Here is a 15,498-nt window from a genome sequence, read left to right as displayed (position 1 = left end):
GTTTGGTTTTTTCATTAGTATTTTGGGGGAAATTTTTTCTAGAGCTCTTCTAAAGAATTACAACATTTAAGGGCACCTGGGTGGCTCAGTCGGTTAAGCGTCCGACTTTGGCTCAGGTCACGATCTCACAGTTCATGGGTTCGAGCCCTACATTGGGCTCTGTTCTGACAGCCTGGAGCCTGCTTCGGATTCTGTGTCTCCCTGCTCCCATTCTGTCTCTCTTTCTCTCTCAAAAGTAAATAAACGTGAGAATTTTTTTTTTTTAATTACAGCATTTAAAGAAAAAAATTTCCAGGGTTTTTCTAAAGAATTACAGCATTTACAGAAGAAGTGTTTGAAGAATTAAAGATCAAAATCTGTATTCAGGCTCTCCATAGAAACAGAACTGATGGGGTATAAATGCCGAGAGATATATTTTAAGGAGTTGGCACATACAGTTCTGGAAGCTAGCAAGTCCAAAATCCACAGGACTGGTAGGCAGGCTGGATACCCTGGGAAGCATTGCAGTTCAAATGCAAAGGCAGTTCCCCTGGTAGAATTCCCTCTTCTGGGGAGATCAGTCTTTGTTCTTATAAGGCCTTCAACTGATTGGATGAGGCTCACCCATGTTATGGAGGGTAATCTGCTTTATTCAGTCTGCTGACTTAAATGTTAATCTCATCTAAAAAAAAAAAAATACCTTCACAGAACCATCCAGAATGATGTTAAGTATCTAGACACTGTGACCTAGCCAAATTGACATGAAATTAACCAGAAGTCCACCCCCTATCAACTTGGCACCCATGTCCATCTCCTTAAAGCATACTTAATCTCCAAATAAAGATTATTAACATGGTCATTATTCCTTCTTATAATACAGTTCTCCTGAGTACAACAAAAATGCCCTAATCCTTTCCCCAGAAGATAAAGCAAAGTCCTTCGGTGATTTACTCTTTTATATCTCGTAACTTAAATACTTTGGTATAAATTTAACAATACTTAAATACTCTGGTACAGAATCAGAGTAACTTCTGTACATTATAAGGGAATTAGAGAGGGAAAAAACAAAGATATTTGATTATAGGTAGATTTATATATACACACACATATTCACAACAAAATAAGGAGGGTTACGTAAATAATTAATTTTTGTTTTTGTAGCTACTCACATATTTCATAGCTGGTGGGTCACTACTTTCTTCTATCCATTCTGCATTTTCTTTGCCTTCAGCAAACACCTTAGCTGGTCCTGGGTCTTTACCAGATAGGATGACCCAAACCTTCATTTCTGAAGAGCCTTGGGACATTACTGGACCTGCCTGGAGTAGATTTTATAGTTTTCCATTACCCTTAACCACAGGGAGAATGAGACCTGAGATGCCCTCAGGGATCTCCTGTCCTCCAGACGTACTCTCCCTCTCCTCCACTGTGCAGTGACCACCCAGTGTCCCCTTGGCAGTCAGGATCAGTCAGCCCAGTCAGCGCTGGGGCTCCCTTCTTTGCCTGCTTAAGACTTGAGGAGCCCAGAGTGGCCTGGTGACAGTCGTAATTTCTAGTTCATTGGAATCATTGTCATTTCAGTTCATTTTCTAAGTATGTCTTTGAGTAGGGATGCCTTTATTCTAAAATGTACGTATTATAGAATTAATTCGCCTGTGATCGAGTGAAATAGGGCGTTAGGCAGAGATACCATGCTGGGATCATTTATCCTCAAATGAGGGAGGCAAGATTCTGTAATGTAATGTTCCTGACTTTGAGCCACGTGTAGGTTCTTTTTCACAAAGGAAAACAAAAGTGCTAACGGAAGTACTAAGTGCAGACTTAAAGCATTTTGATATTTATTTATGTGCAAACATTACACTAGATACACCTTTATTGCTGCTGTATTTCTGAATAAAAATAAAACTTACTTACAAATAAAGTACAAGCAAAACCACAAAAGCATTTAAGTTCAAATTAACAGCAAGTGAATGTATCAGATGGATTTTCCCGGAACCAACTTGCCACTCCAAATGGAGTTGGGGACAGTGCTGCTGGCCTGCCACACACTAGTCTGCGCTCAGCTTCCCCAAGGCACTTGCGCCCCTCGCAGGTCCTGCCACACACAGCCCCCTCCCCCCCACCCCGACCTCTGGCTGAGCGACCACGGAACCTGTGTGTCTTCATGGCTTGCTCTGCCCTCACTTATGGAGGTGTCACATACACCTCAGGACTTTTCTCGTTCACCTGTGGCAATTAAAGCTGGACACTTCTTTGAACATCCTTTGTCACATAGCTTCATGATGTTAAAGTCTCAAATTAGTAAATGGCTTTGTCTTAATGACATGAAAAGGTCTCTTTTGTAAATTATCACTGCAAAAGAGAAGATTTACTTTTCACTCAACATAAAATGATTACACTGGCAGATACGGGACAACTATGGACAGAAATTGCTATCTTAGTGTTGGCGTGTGCCAAGCCTGGGTAGGTAGATTTGGGAATGCACTCACTAAAAGAAGTACTCTCTGATAGCACTCTAGGTGATGGATCCCGAAAGTAATCACCACACAAAACTGAGGCCTAAAAATCATACCTCCGAATGGTCTTCCAGACGATTCTGAACATGCTTCTGTTCATTGGTTTTTTTTAAATTATTATCGAGTTAAAAAGGTTCTGTGAAGAACTCACAGTCTCCCAAGAATATATCTAAGGACCCTCAGAGGTCTGTACTCCCCAGTCATGTATTAGAGAAACAAATATATATTGGGGGGAAACTACTGAACCTTGAAGACCTGGGCCTAACCCCCTGAAGTGTCGTGAGGATTTAGGCAGGTCACTTCACCTCTCTGGGCAGCAAAGTCCTGATTCACAGCCGACTTCAGACCCAAGTTTGCTGGGCTTCAGAGTCCCTGCTCTTCCTTCTTCAGTCTAAGGGCTTTGACTTTGAATTTCCACAATTCCACGCTGGGCTTCTATTTCAGTCGATAGTCCTGACCAGAGAGTGTTGTGTGATGGCAGGCTCCCCAGGAGAATCCCCTCGGCCCTTGAAAGTGCACTGATGATCAAGCCCTCATTCTTTTTTTTGTTATAGATTCTGATTCCCAGCATAGCCACGAAGTGATGCCTCTCCTCTATCCTCTCTTTGTCTACCTCCACCTCAACCTGGTCCAGAACAGTCCGAAGAGCACAGTGGAAAGTTTTTACAGCCGCTTCCATGGGATGTTTCTGCAGAACGCCAGCCAGAAGGATGTCATCGAGCAGCTGCAGACCACTCAGACCATCCAGGACATCCTGTCCAACTTCAAGCTCCGAGCATTCCTAGACAACAAGTACGTGGTCCGCCTCCAGGAAGACAGCTACAACTACCTTCTCCGCTACCTCCAAAGTGACAACAACACCGCCCTGTGCAGAGTGCTCACCTTGCACATCCACCTGGACGTGCAGCCCGCCAAGAGAACAGACTACCAGCTCTACGCGGGCGGCGGCTCCTCCCGCAGCGAGGGCAACGGCCTGGAGCCCAGCGACGTGCCCGCCCCCATCCTGCAGAACGAGGCCGCCCTGGAGCTCTTGCAGGACAGCATCAAACGCGTCAAGGACGGCCCGCCCTCCCTCACGACCATCTGTTTCTATGCCTTCTACAACACGGAGCAGCTGCTGAACACCGCGGAGATCTCCCCGGACAGCAAGCTGCTCGCGGCGGGCTTCGACAACTCCTGCATAAAACTGTGGAGTTTGCGATCCAAGAAGTTAAAATCAGAGCCCCATCAAGTCGACGTGTCTCGCATCCACTTGGCTTGTGACATTCTGGAGGAGGAGGTATGAGTCTCATTTTTCTTGTCTACACCTGCCTTACTAGTTTGCTTAGAATTCTTGCCCAAACGTGACAGATCTTACGGAGAACGGACTTCGTTACTTCCTTCACCATGTAGCTGCTGCCAGACTAATATCCGTGTAACCAGTAGCCGTTGAATTCCTGCTCATGCCTAACCTCGGAAGACACGAAAACTATTTTTAACAACATTAACTGAACATTAACCGATTATTAATGATCGGTCAGTATTTGTTACTGTCTGAATGTGGATAACACTGCCAGGCCTAATTAAAGACCTTTAGCCAATATTGAGATTTACAGTAAGTGTGTGTGTGTGTGTGTGTGTGTGTGTGTGTGTGTGTGTCTGTCTGTGTGTGTCTGTGTGTATGTGTGTGTGGTGGCCAGCATGTACAATTGTGTGAGTATAAACAATTTAGAAGTAGGATTATTGGGTCAAAGGGTCTGCACTTTAAGTTATGATAAATATTGTCATTTTCCAGTCTCATCAACGGTGAATGTGAACACCGGTTCCCCTTCCCCCTCACCAACTCTGGGTGTTGCTGGGCTTTTGGGGGCCGGCACACGTTCTCTGACTTCATGTGCGGTTCCCAAACCCCATTTTGGAAAGTGCTCAGGAAGTATAGTTGACATTTCATCCATCGGTCAAGGTCATGCTCTTGGTTGGTTTATTTCGGGGATGGCTACTGAAAAGGGCAGGCCGGGTGGCCCGAGTTTCAAGTCCCTGAGAATCACTTCCTTAGAAAACATGTGGGCAGAGGGAGATAGAGATTTCACAGAGCCCACCTTCCCTGAGAGGGACCCCACGGCAACTGGGGGCTACAATATTTTCGTCCTCTCTCCTCTGAAATTCAGTGAGCTCTGCCTCAAGTGACTTTCGATGGCAAATTCTTTGTATGGGGTTGAAAGATTAAGGAGTTAAAAATTTTTTTCAAGTTAATTTCAACAGGTGATAAAGATATCAAGAACATTGGATGCACAAAATAAGCCCTTTTTTTTTTTTCTATTCTTGGTTTCTTAGACAACTTCCAGTTGGTACGATCTTTGAATTTTTGTTTCTTGCAACTGAGATAATATAATTAGAGGAGTTTGTTGTAATGAGTAAAAGGTCTAAATTCCAATACACACACTTTGATTTCTAGATCTTAGAGTACCCTCCAAAATACCTTTTTAAGTTTATTTTGAGAGAGAGTGAGGGAGCAAGCAAGCATGTAAATGAGAGAGGGGCAGAGAGAGAGCGGGGGGGAGAGAGAGTCCCAAGCAGGCCCTGCACTGTCAGCAGAGCCCATTGCGGGGCTCAATCCCCTGACCATGAGATCATGGCCTGAGCTGATACCAGGATCAGACACCCAGTCAACTGAGCCACCAAGGCGCCCCCAAAATATTTTTTATTGCACATGTATTTGAATTTTTAAATTTCTTTTCCTAGGATATTGAGCATCCTTCACATACAACTGAAGGACATGGCCTTTATTGAGTTACAACTTTCTGTAAATACTAGGAAAGGATTTATTCCTGCTGACCTTATTAGCTTGAGGATATTGTGTTTGGAGATAATTCTAGGCATTACAAATTAATATAAAGGAAGACAGCAAAGAGAAAGATGAAAAAAAGAAAGAAAGAACATTAGGCTCAAAATATGTTTTAAGAATGCATGCTGGCTACACTGAAAATTATCTCTGTGACCTATTCTGTGAAGATTCCCAGCTTTGGAAGATGTGCATTTGAAGACCCAGAAGTGAAGAATAACATGATAATTTTACAAAGTGAGAGAAATTAAATCTAGCTAGCAGTGGGAGTGGTGAGACAGGAAGCAGTATGTCACCACAGGCTGAGCGAGGGGGTCATGGTGGCCTGAGCTGGAAGAGTGGCGGCAGGCAGGCAGCACCGTGGACGGGACGGACAAGAACTCCATCACTGGTCCCAGTGGAGGGGCTGGAGGGAAAGGAAGAGTCGGGGATGACATCTGTGTCTCAGACTTGCCCACCTGGGTGGATGGTGGGATGCACGACTCAACTCAGAGAGAAGAAGGGATGTCGGGAGCACTTGTTCTCTTCAGGTATCGTCCTGATTTGTTCGCCGTCATCCACACGGAAAGTGCCGTAGACTCTGCTGCGGTCTGAAGGAGCCGCTTTCCCAACGTGAGAACCGAAGTTGGGATCTTCCCATGATGTTGTGAGGGGCTTCCTGTTGGGGTCTTCTGCCCCCACCGCCCATCTTTCCAGAGCAGTGTAGGGGAGTTTTCATTGTTGTTATGGTTGGGGGGAGTAGTTGTTTTTGGTTTTTTGGTTTCTGACAAGGAACATTTTGGGGAAAAGCAAGGTATAAATCAGTCCTGACCATTTTAGTGTTCCTTCAATGAGAACTTGTTGTAGAATTCACAACTAAATTAGAAACTCTTTTAAAAAAGTTTTTAATGTTTATGTATCTTTGAGAGAGAGAGACAGAGTGTAAGTTGGGGAAGGGGCAGGGAGAGAGAGGGAGACCAGAATCCAAAGCAGGCTCCAGGCTCTGAGCTGTCAGCACAGAGCCCTATGAAGGCTTGAACCCACAAACCATAAGACCATGACCTGAGCCACAGCAGGACAGTTAACTAAGTCACCCATGCACCCCGAGTCATACTTTTTAAGAGAGTGAATTTTAAAGTACGTGAATTCTATCTCAGTTTTAAAAAATCAAAAACAAAAGCTCCTTTGAGGCCATAAAATTTTCTTTTAAGTCAAATAAAACTAGATTTACAGCACTGCCCTGTAGCTTCTGATTATCTCCAATTTGAAGATATTCTAGGTTAACCTTTGAAAAGCTGTTAATTGGCATAGCAGTGCCGCTCTTCCCACTGGTACCCGCAGCCCCTCCTGTCTGAGCCCCTCCATCCTCTCAGTTAGAAACGAGGTCCTATGTTTACCCTCGTTGGTTGGTGACTACATGTCTTTAATATTTGAGCAACATGGCAGAACCACAGCCACCAGATCAAGGATTTTCTCTGTGTTTCAGGTGTGAGCACACGATCACGCCCTCCCTGCCAGCCTCCTGCCCTCCTAGCAGCCCTGCACCCCAGCACCAGTGTTCAGTTCACGCACTATCTAGCCAGCCTTGCCCCAGGCCAGCAGTCTTTCAGGTTGACCAGGAAAGAAGTCAGTGTTGTCATTAACACTCAGTTCTGTAATCTGTACATGAGATGGTTGTTTAGGTCTTTGCTGGCCTATGAGAGTGTAACGTGAGCCTTGTTTGTAATTTTGATTTTTCTAGTAGCCACCTTAAGAAAGTAAAAGGAAAAAGTCAAATTAATAATGTATTTTATTCAACCCAGTGTGGCTAAAGTATTATCATTTCAACATGTAAGCAATATTAAAAAAAATTATTCATGAAATCTGTTATACTCTCCTTTTTTGTCCTAAGTCTTGGAAATCTGGTGTGTTTTACACTTACAGCAACATGTTCAGTTCCACAAGCCGCTAGCCACCTTCTCTTGCTTCTGAGCCTTAACCAACTCCCAAGCCCACCATATTTAATTTCTTCCAGTTCCATTGGCACCTGATGACGGGAGAGCAGCCCAAGGCTAAATTTCAGACCCCAGAGAGTACCCTTGAGCTAGAAAAGCCTGGAGTGTGAGCTGAGCCACATCGAACCTTCTAGTCCAGGAGCAGACATCCCTCACAAGTCTGAGAATTTTAGGGCCCCCATGATGTAAAGCAGGGCTTAGCAAACTGTGGCACGGGGGTACAAAACACAGTATTTAAGGTCTTTTTAAACTTTTCTTATTTTTAAATTTCTTACGCATGTTTTACAATAGACACGATATGATCTATTATTATGGAAACACACTTTACAAATTAAAAATTCCTATTTGTGATCCATGCCCATTTACTATAGGTTCGGTCAGTCATAGGGAGTTTGGGGTTTTGTCCTGTTAGCATGACAGGAAGGAGAGGGAGAATCTGGGGCTGGGCACACGTGAATCAGCTGTTTGTTTAGAATTTCAGCTCGACTCTGCTGAGGCCCTTGTGGTTGAGCCACAGAAGAAAACGTGGCTGGGTTATTTTAAGCGGCGGTCCTGGCATCGGGCTGATGGAGATAGCCAGCAGGAATGCTGTATCCCCCCTCTTGGTCCATAGAGTCACCCAGGCACTTTTTCATGCACTCGGGACGATCCTCAGAACCCCTGGGAGTGCCAGCTTGACCCTGGCACACCCTCCTCATTCCATCTCTGAGCCCACTATTTAGGGTCCCCGCCAAGGAGGCGAAGACCCACTTCCTGCCCCAAGCGAAGACCACTTAAGCCTCAGAGATGGTGCTGCGCCCCACAAACCACCGTTCACTTTCAGAGGGTCTCTGTGTGATGCAGCCGAGTCGTGTTTGCTCCCCTGGTTTTTGTATAAACTGCTGGTGTACAGCAGTGAGTCATTCTTGAAATGTTAAAGTGTCGTTGTAACCTCTTTTGAAAGGAAAATTACTAATATTCTCGGTAGAACGTTAAGCTCCCGAATGCTTATGTATTTTTAATGTCGAGTGTCTGGAATAGCCATTTTGAATATTCATGGACATCAGCGTTTATTTTCTCTTTCCTTTTCCTCAAATATGTACACATTGAAGGCATTTGTCTTATTTTGAATTTAATAGTTTTCAAATGGAAATGAAAAAGATGCCCTTTTCCTGTTTTGTGTCTAAGGCTCATAGACATATTTATTTCTAAGCCAGCAAAGCCAATTGGTTCAAAAATCTTCTTACTTCTCCTTCACCTGGTATTTAGTTAAAACCCATGTTAATTTATGAACTCCTGGATAGAGAGCTGTAGTGTTAAGGAGCTTGTCTATGAGAAAATGAAGAGAAAATGGATTTCTTTTTATTTTTTTATGGTTTTTATTATTTATTTTTAAGAGACAGAGACAGTGCAAGCAGGGGAGGGTCAGAGAGCGAGGGAGATACAGGATCTGAAGCAGGCTCCAGGCTCTGAGCTGTCAGCACAGAGCCCGATGTGGGGCTCGAATCCATGAACCATGAGATCATGACCTGAGACGAAGCCAGATGATTAACCAACTGAGCCACCCAGGTGGGAAAATGGATTTTGAACAGGGATTGTGTCTTGCGGAGAAGAGAGTGAGAAAGGGGACTTTCTCCTTCAGTACCGTGAGTGGCATGGTCTTAGAAAGGAAAACAGAAGTCGCCACACACAGGAATTTCTTTCCAAGAGTCCCATGAGTCACTTTGCTTTATTTAAAGCTATTCTGTTAAACCCATGCCTTGTTTGGGAAAATGTTTGAGACCCTCCAGAAAGTCAGTTTAAAATTTCATCTTGGGACACCTGGATGGCTCAGTCGGTTGAACATCTGACTCTTGATTTCAGTTCAGGCCATAATTCCAAGGTTGTGGGATCCAGCCCTGAGTTGGGCTCTATGCTCAGCTCAGCATGGATTTTCTCTCTCCCTCTCTCACCCCCCACACATACACCTGTTCCTCCTCTCTTTCTCTCTCTCTTTGAAAAAAAAGAACAAAAACTGTATTTCTGTTTGGACATCAGAAGTTTATGCCTGGTCACGAGGTGTGAGTGTCACTTATGGACAGTTGTACCTTTCTGGTTTACCATTAGCTCTGATGTGTCCAGGCTTTATTGTGGCTAAGCTCCAATAGGGGTTTTGTATTCATTTCAAAGTGAGACCACGTCTGCCTTCATCATTGACCCCAGTCATGGGGAGAATGGATGTGCCAGAATTTTCCTAGTGGAGTAGAAACAGGGAGCGATGTGGCTTATACAGCTGCTGAAACTGACAGATGAAGACACACCCTCAGGATTAAAGAACCTAAGAACTGAATGTAAATTCAGAAGTAAATCTTTCCAAATCATGCCCATCCGAGTTAACAGCGGAAGCTTCCCTTGGCTGTCTCTTGATCAGCTGTGAACTCTCTCCTTCTCAGCCTAACAGTAAGATCCACAGTGTTAGAATAATAGACTTCCACCTGCGTACTTGTAATTTGACATAGTCTTAGCCACAAGATGAATTTAAGGAAGACCACTTGTAAGTTGTAGGAGACTTTATTCCATGGTGTGGTTACGAGATGTTTTCCTGGGCTCACCGTTAAGTGGAAGGCCACCGTCCCTTGTCTTTCCCAAGCCGTGTCTTTTTGTTGTTGTCATTTATTTCTGTTTGTGTTTTTCCATTTTTGCTGGACTGTTTGGTGTTCACAGCAGACCACTAAACATTTCTTCCTTGTGTGTCTCCTTGCCACCCCACCCCCACCATTCCCAGGACGACGAGGACGACAACGCGGGCACGGAGATGAAGATTCTACGGGGACACTGTGGACCAGTGTACAGCACGAGGTTCCTCGCGGACAGCTCAGGGTTGCTCTCTTGTTCCGAAGACATGTCCATTCGGTACTGGGACCTCGGGAGCTTCACCAACACTGTGTTATACCAGGGACATGCCTACCCTGTGTGGGATCTGGACATTAGCCCGTACAGCCTGTACTTCGCCAGCGGGTCCCATGACCGCACCGCGAGACTATGGTCATTTGATCGGACGTACCCACTGAGAATATATGCCGGACACCTGGCAGACGTGGACTGTGTCAAATTCCACCCGAATTCCAACTACTTAGCCACGGGCTCAACCGACAAGACTGTGCGGCTGTGGAGCGCCCAACAGGGGAGCTCAGTGAGGCTCTTCACCGGCCACCGCGGCCCTGTCCTCTCTCTCGCCTTTTCTCCCAATGGTAAGTACTTGGCATCGGCTGGCGAGGACCAGCGGCTGAAGCTGTGGGACTTGGCCTCTGGGACGCTTTATAAAGAACTGAGGGGCCACACGGACAACATCACCAGCCTCACGTTCAGTCCAGACAGCGGTCTGATCGCCTCCGCGTCCATGGACAACTCGGTGCGCGTCTGGGATATCAGGAACACCTACTGCAGCGCACCTGCCGACGGCTCCTCCGGCGAACTCGTGGGCGTGTACACCGGGCAGATGAGCAATGTGCTGAGCGTGCAGTTCATGGCCTGCAACCTCCTCTTCGTGACCGGAATTACACAAGAAAATCAGGAACATTAATTATGGTTTTGTTTCCTTTTTAATCTTTGTTGTAACGGACTGGGACAGTGGTGGAAGGGCTCCAGGTTGCAAGTCTTAGGACAAATTGAGATTGAATCACTGATTGACTGTGAAAGACTCCCCGCTTCTCCCCCTCCTCCCGTGCAGACCTCCTGAGCTCGTCCCCCCTTCATTCGGTCCCCCAATGGTGGAAGGACTGGGGGCGGTGCTGGAATCGGACGTGAGATGGAGAGTTAGGAGGCCCTGGAGGTCAGATTGCAAGTTCTTACAAAGATGCCCCTGTGCCCTGGTGCGAGCACCTTCCTGTCTCTGTCTCACTTCCCTGCGTGTGAGCCCGACCTGCTGCTCCCCTCCCGCCTGCCCAGGGATGGCCGCAGGGTGCGGGACAGTGCCCCAGGGTGGAAGGGGGCTTCACTGGTGTAGGAATGAGGGGGTGGGAACCAGGAACAGGGCGGGGAGAGTCCTGGCAAAAATTCTTTCCTTTTCCGTGATTACAGAGAACCAGGATTTTTTTTATTATTATAATTATAATTATTATTATTATTGAGAAGAGGAAACCTAGCACTGGCAGAGGGGCTTTCTCTGCTCTCATCTTTCAGGTTTTACTCCTGGCACTGGCCGTGATACTTGGAATCTTGAGGTTCAGGGAATTCAGAGAATTTTGTAGCACAGTGTTTTGGGAGAAAGGGACAATTTCTGGGTGACGGCTGACATGTTCCTAGAAGTGGGCGACTGGGTCTGTGTGAGCGCGTCCTGGGCTCTCGCGGTGCCGGCGGGACAGGGACATCTCCTCGAGGCTGCACTTCTGTGAACACTTCTCTCCCCTGGAAGGACAGGTTGCGGTAAAGAAATGAAAATTAATTGAAGTGATAAGTGAAAAGATAGGATTAGGAAATGGTAAATTTCCAGAAGCCCGTCTATTCGGAGGTGTGGCTCCTCAGCATCCTCTGCTTCTGCGGTGTCGTCGGCTGCCACCTCGCGCAGCGCAGCAGCGGCGATGAACAGTGTGGGACAAACCGTTACACACACACGCACGCGCATCCAGCTGTGCTTTGAGGATAAAGCAGGTTCGAATTCATGGAAAAAGGATTAAATATTTCTGTTTTCTGAAAAGAATTATTTTGTATTTTGTTTTCTATTAAAATGTATTTAGTTTCCAAAAAAAAAAAGTGTTGTATCTCATTTAAACTGTGAGGACGGTTGGGCGTGTAGCCCGTCTCAAGGTGGCCCAGCCCCCTTTGGGGATGGCAGCTGGTGACGTAGGCCAGTCCAGCCCTGACACGGGTCCACTCTTCTCTGCCCCTGTGTCTTGTGTGGCTTACTGTGAATCATGATTCCTCTTGCCATTTGCGGGAATTATTGGTCACACCTAAGACTGATCAAATTTCTAAGGGGCAGAAGAGCTGTGTTGTTTCATTAACTTAAACTATTTATTGAACAATTCCAGATAAAGGACTCATGCAGAAATTTAAGTGATGACAGAATTTTTTAAATGTACTCTGAAACATCAAAAGTTTTCAAGAAACTTGGGGCGCCTGGGTGGCTCTCAGTTGGTTAAGTTTCTGACTTTGGCTCAGGTCATGATCTCGTGGTTTGTAGGTTCAAGCCCCACATGGGGTTCTGTGCTGACAGCTCAGAGCCTGCAGCCTGCTTCAGATTCTGTGTCTCCCTCTCTCTCTCTCTGCCTTCCCTGACTTGTGCTTTGTCTCTCTCTGTCTCAAAAATAAACAAACATTAAAAAAAGGGTTTTTTTGTTTAATTATCAGGAAACTAAATAGGAAGACTCTAGCATTCTATGTTAAATTTTCTTTACTTGAGCCTCAAATGCTAATGATAATAGGAAATGTTTCTTATTTGTAAAAATCAATATATTTGAGATACTGTAAGAAGGATCCGTTAGCAACTTAGCCAGCATCACCTTCCACATAGTCTGTGGAAGGGCCTGGATAGAATACAGATGTGTTCTTTCCTGTAAAAAGTGAACTCTCAAGTTAGCTTGTATGGTGTATCGCTAGAAACAATAGTCTCTAAATTGAGCTGAATTATTCTCAGAAGTGAAAATATCACTGATTAGGGATGATTTGGAAAGGCTTTGTGTTTGCTTTTGAATGCAAAATTTCTTTGATTAAACACAAAAATGCATTAGGTTGGCCAGTCTTCAAATTACCAATCATGTATCTACTTTGTAATTTCAGTTGAAGCTCTTAATGATCCGTATGTTTGGCCTCTTTTTTCTGTTTTGAATAATTTTAATGTGGAGTCATTTAACTTTATAGACTCCTCCTCACAACTTCCCCACATTCTTAGAAATAGCATAAAGGGTCTGTACATGTGTTTATGGCCACAAGGGTGAATACTCTAAGATTGCTGTCTTGCATTGTTTTATTTTCTCTTCAGAGCAGTTTTGTGTGGCAGACAGGACTGGTGATATTGCCACTTTGTACATCGAATATGTGAAACCCAGAGGAGCTATACCATCTACCCAACAGACAGCGGCCACACGTCTTGGATGTGTTGTATAGAGTATCTCTGTGTAGTATCCTCAAGTTCTAGCTGGAGGATATAGCCTTGAAGATAGAAAAACCTCTTTTAAAAGGACATATGCATTGTGTGTGTGTGTGTGTGTGTGTGCGCGCACGCACGCGTCTGTGCACACTGACACTAGTATCACTATCTGTCAGAAATCAGTCTGGAATCTCCAGAACACCTCTGGGAGATAAGTGCCATTTTAATTCACATTTAATTTTTTTTTAATGTTTTATTTAATCTTGAGAGAGAGAGAGAATGAGAGAGAGGGAGCAGGAGTGAGGGAGGGGCAGAGAGAGAGGGAGATATGGGATTTGAAACAGGCTCCAGGCTCTGAGCTGTCAGCACAGAGCCTGACGCGGGGCTCGAACCCACGAACTGTGAGGTCAAACCTGAGCTGAAGCCGGACGCTCAACTGACTGAGCCACCCAGGCACCCTGTAAATGAGGATTTTGAGACCCTGTTGGATTAAGTTGCTTGCCAGACGGTCACATAGCTAGTAACTGATGAAGCCAGAATTTGAACCTGGGCAGTGTGGCTCCAAAGTCCATGCTCTTTCCCAGACTCTGGTCTCCCTTCGTTCCCGCAGTACCACGTAAAGAGTGGCCTGAGGTGACTAGTAACTAAATATTCCTGGCAACAGTTGTGAGATTCATGCTTCCCTTTGCCAGAGCAATCATCAGTGACAACCAGGATCAGGAGCTGACAGTAAGAACAAACAATATACAAGTTTCTAAAAGAACCTTGAGAATATTCAATTATTTTGAGCCACGATGATAAATCTCTGCAATGTGATAAGGTGGGGGGAGGAGGGAAGCTGAAATTTGACTGTAATTTCAATTTAGCAGTAGACTGTCCAAAAGTAAGAGAAAGTTAAGATAAGGAAAAGTAATAAATATAGATGAAACAGGAAACAATTTGAAGTTTTTATATTCAGGGTCTAGCTTCTAAGGATAGCTGTAATTACTAGCTTTTCATTTGTTTTTATTCCAATATTAAAAATGTCTTGGGTGTATAAAAAAATCCATTAAGTATGTAGACTTCTAATTTTGCTATTGCCCAGATTGATATTTCAGTATATGGATCAAAAGATTAGTCTATGGGTGCCTGAGTGGCTCAGTTGGTGGAGTGTCTCTTGATCTTGGCTCAGGTCAAGATCTCCACCATTCATGGGATGGAACCTTGAGTCAGGCTCCGTGCTGAAAGCAGAGAGCCTGCTTGGGATTCTTTCTCTCTCCCTCTCTCTGCCCCTCCCCTACTCGCATGCATGCTCTCTCAAAATAAATAAACATTAAAAAAAAGATTACTCTATACTTCAACTTGCCTTTCAGTTGCATGTTTTAGAAAAGCGTCCATTATGTCTATGCCCAACCCACAACAAGGATTGATATTATTGAACCCTATGTAAGCTGCCAAATGCCTGAAACTGCTTTATGGTAAACAGAAAATCTTCACTATAGAATTTGAGGCATGCAAATGTTCCTTATCAGTTTGTCCCATTGAAGGACAACTTAAGATACTTTCCCATGATTGGGGCTCCTGGGGGGCTCCGTCAGTTGGGCATCTGACTTTGGCTCAGATCTTGATCTCATGGTTCGTGAGTTCGACCCCCACATTGGGCTCTGTGCTGACAGCTCAGAGCCTGGAGCCTGCTTTGAATTCTCTGTCTCTGTCTCTCTCTGCCCTTCCCCTGTTCCTGCTTGCTCGCTTGCTCTCTCTCAAAAATAAACATTAAAAATTTTTTTAAAAAGATATTTTCCCATGATTGAAATTCCTAAAATAAGTATTTTTATAATAAACATGTGAATGTCTATTATGATTAGACAATGTGTTAGTGGGCAGAAATGCAGCAGTGAGCAAAACTGATATAGACCCTGACTTGAGTTTATAGTTTAAAGAGGGAGGTGGATATTGATCATATAATAAATACTGTAAGTAAATATATTATTTCAAACAATGGGGGGTGCTATACTGGGTACAATGAAAGACTATGTCCAGGAATCTAATTTAGAGTAAGCATTCAAGGAAGGCCTCCCTGAAGAAGTAACAATGAAACTGAGACCTGGAGGGGAAGCAGGAGTTAGGCAGGCAGAGCTCAGGGAAGAATGGTCCAGACCCACCACAGGGGAAGAACCTGGCACA

At 44.7% G+C, this 15,498-nt stretch overlaps 1 protein-coding gene across 2 annotated transcripts in view; it reads left to right on the top strand.

The window, feature by feature from the left end:
* TAF5L (TATA-box binding protein associated factor 5 like) overlaps nucleotides 1-11,946 on the top strand; it is a 29,424-nt gene extending 17,478 nt beyond the window's left edge. For both annotated transcript variants that reach the window (XM_029931184.1, XM_029931183.1), the window contains 2 exons: nucleotides 3,050-3,774; nucleotides 10,033-11,946. In XM_029931184.1, the coding sequence (XP_029787044.1) occupies nucleotides 3,050-3,774; nucleotides 10,033-10,830 (1,523 nt within the window). In that variant the 3' untranslated portion in view covers nucleotides 10,831-11,946. The remainder of the gene's footprint in view (nucleotides 1-3,049; nucleotides 3,775-10,032) is intronic.
* The last annotated feature ends 3,552 nt before the right edge of the window (nucleotides 11,947-15,498 follow it).

The sequence above is a fragment of the Suricata suricatta genome, chromosome 2 (genome assembly GCF_006229205.1).
Source record: "Suricata suricatta isolate VVHF042 chromosome 2, meerkat_22Aug2017_6uvM2_HiC, whole genome shotgun sequence".
Lineage (NCBI taxonomy): Eukaryota > Metazoa > Chordata > Mammalia > Carnivora > Herpestidae > Suricata > Suricata suricatta.
This window is presented reverse-complemented; position numbering and strand designations above follow the sequence as displayed.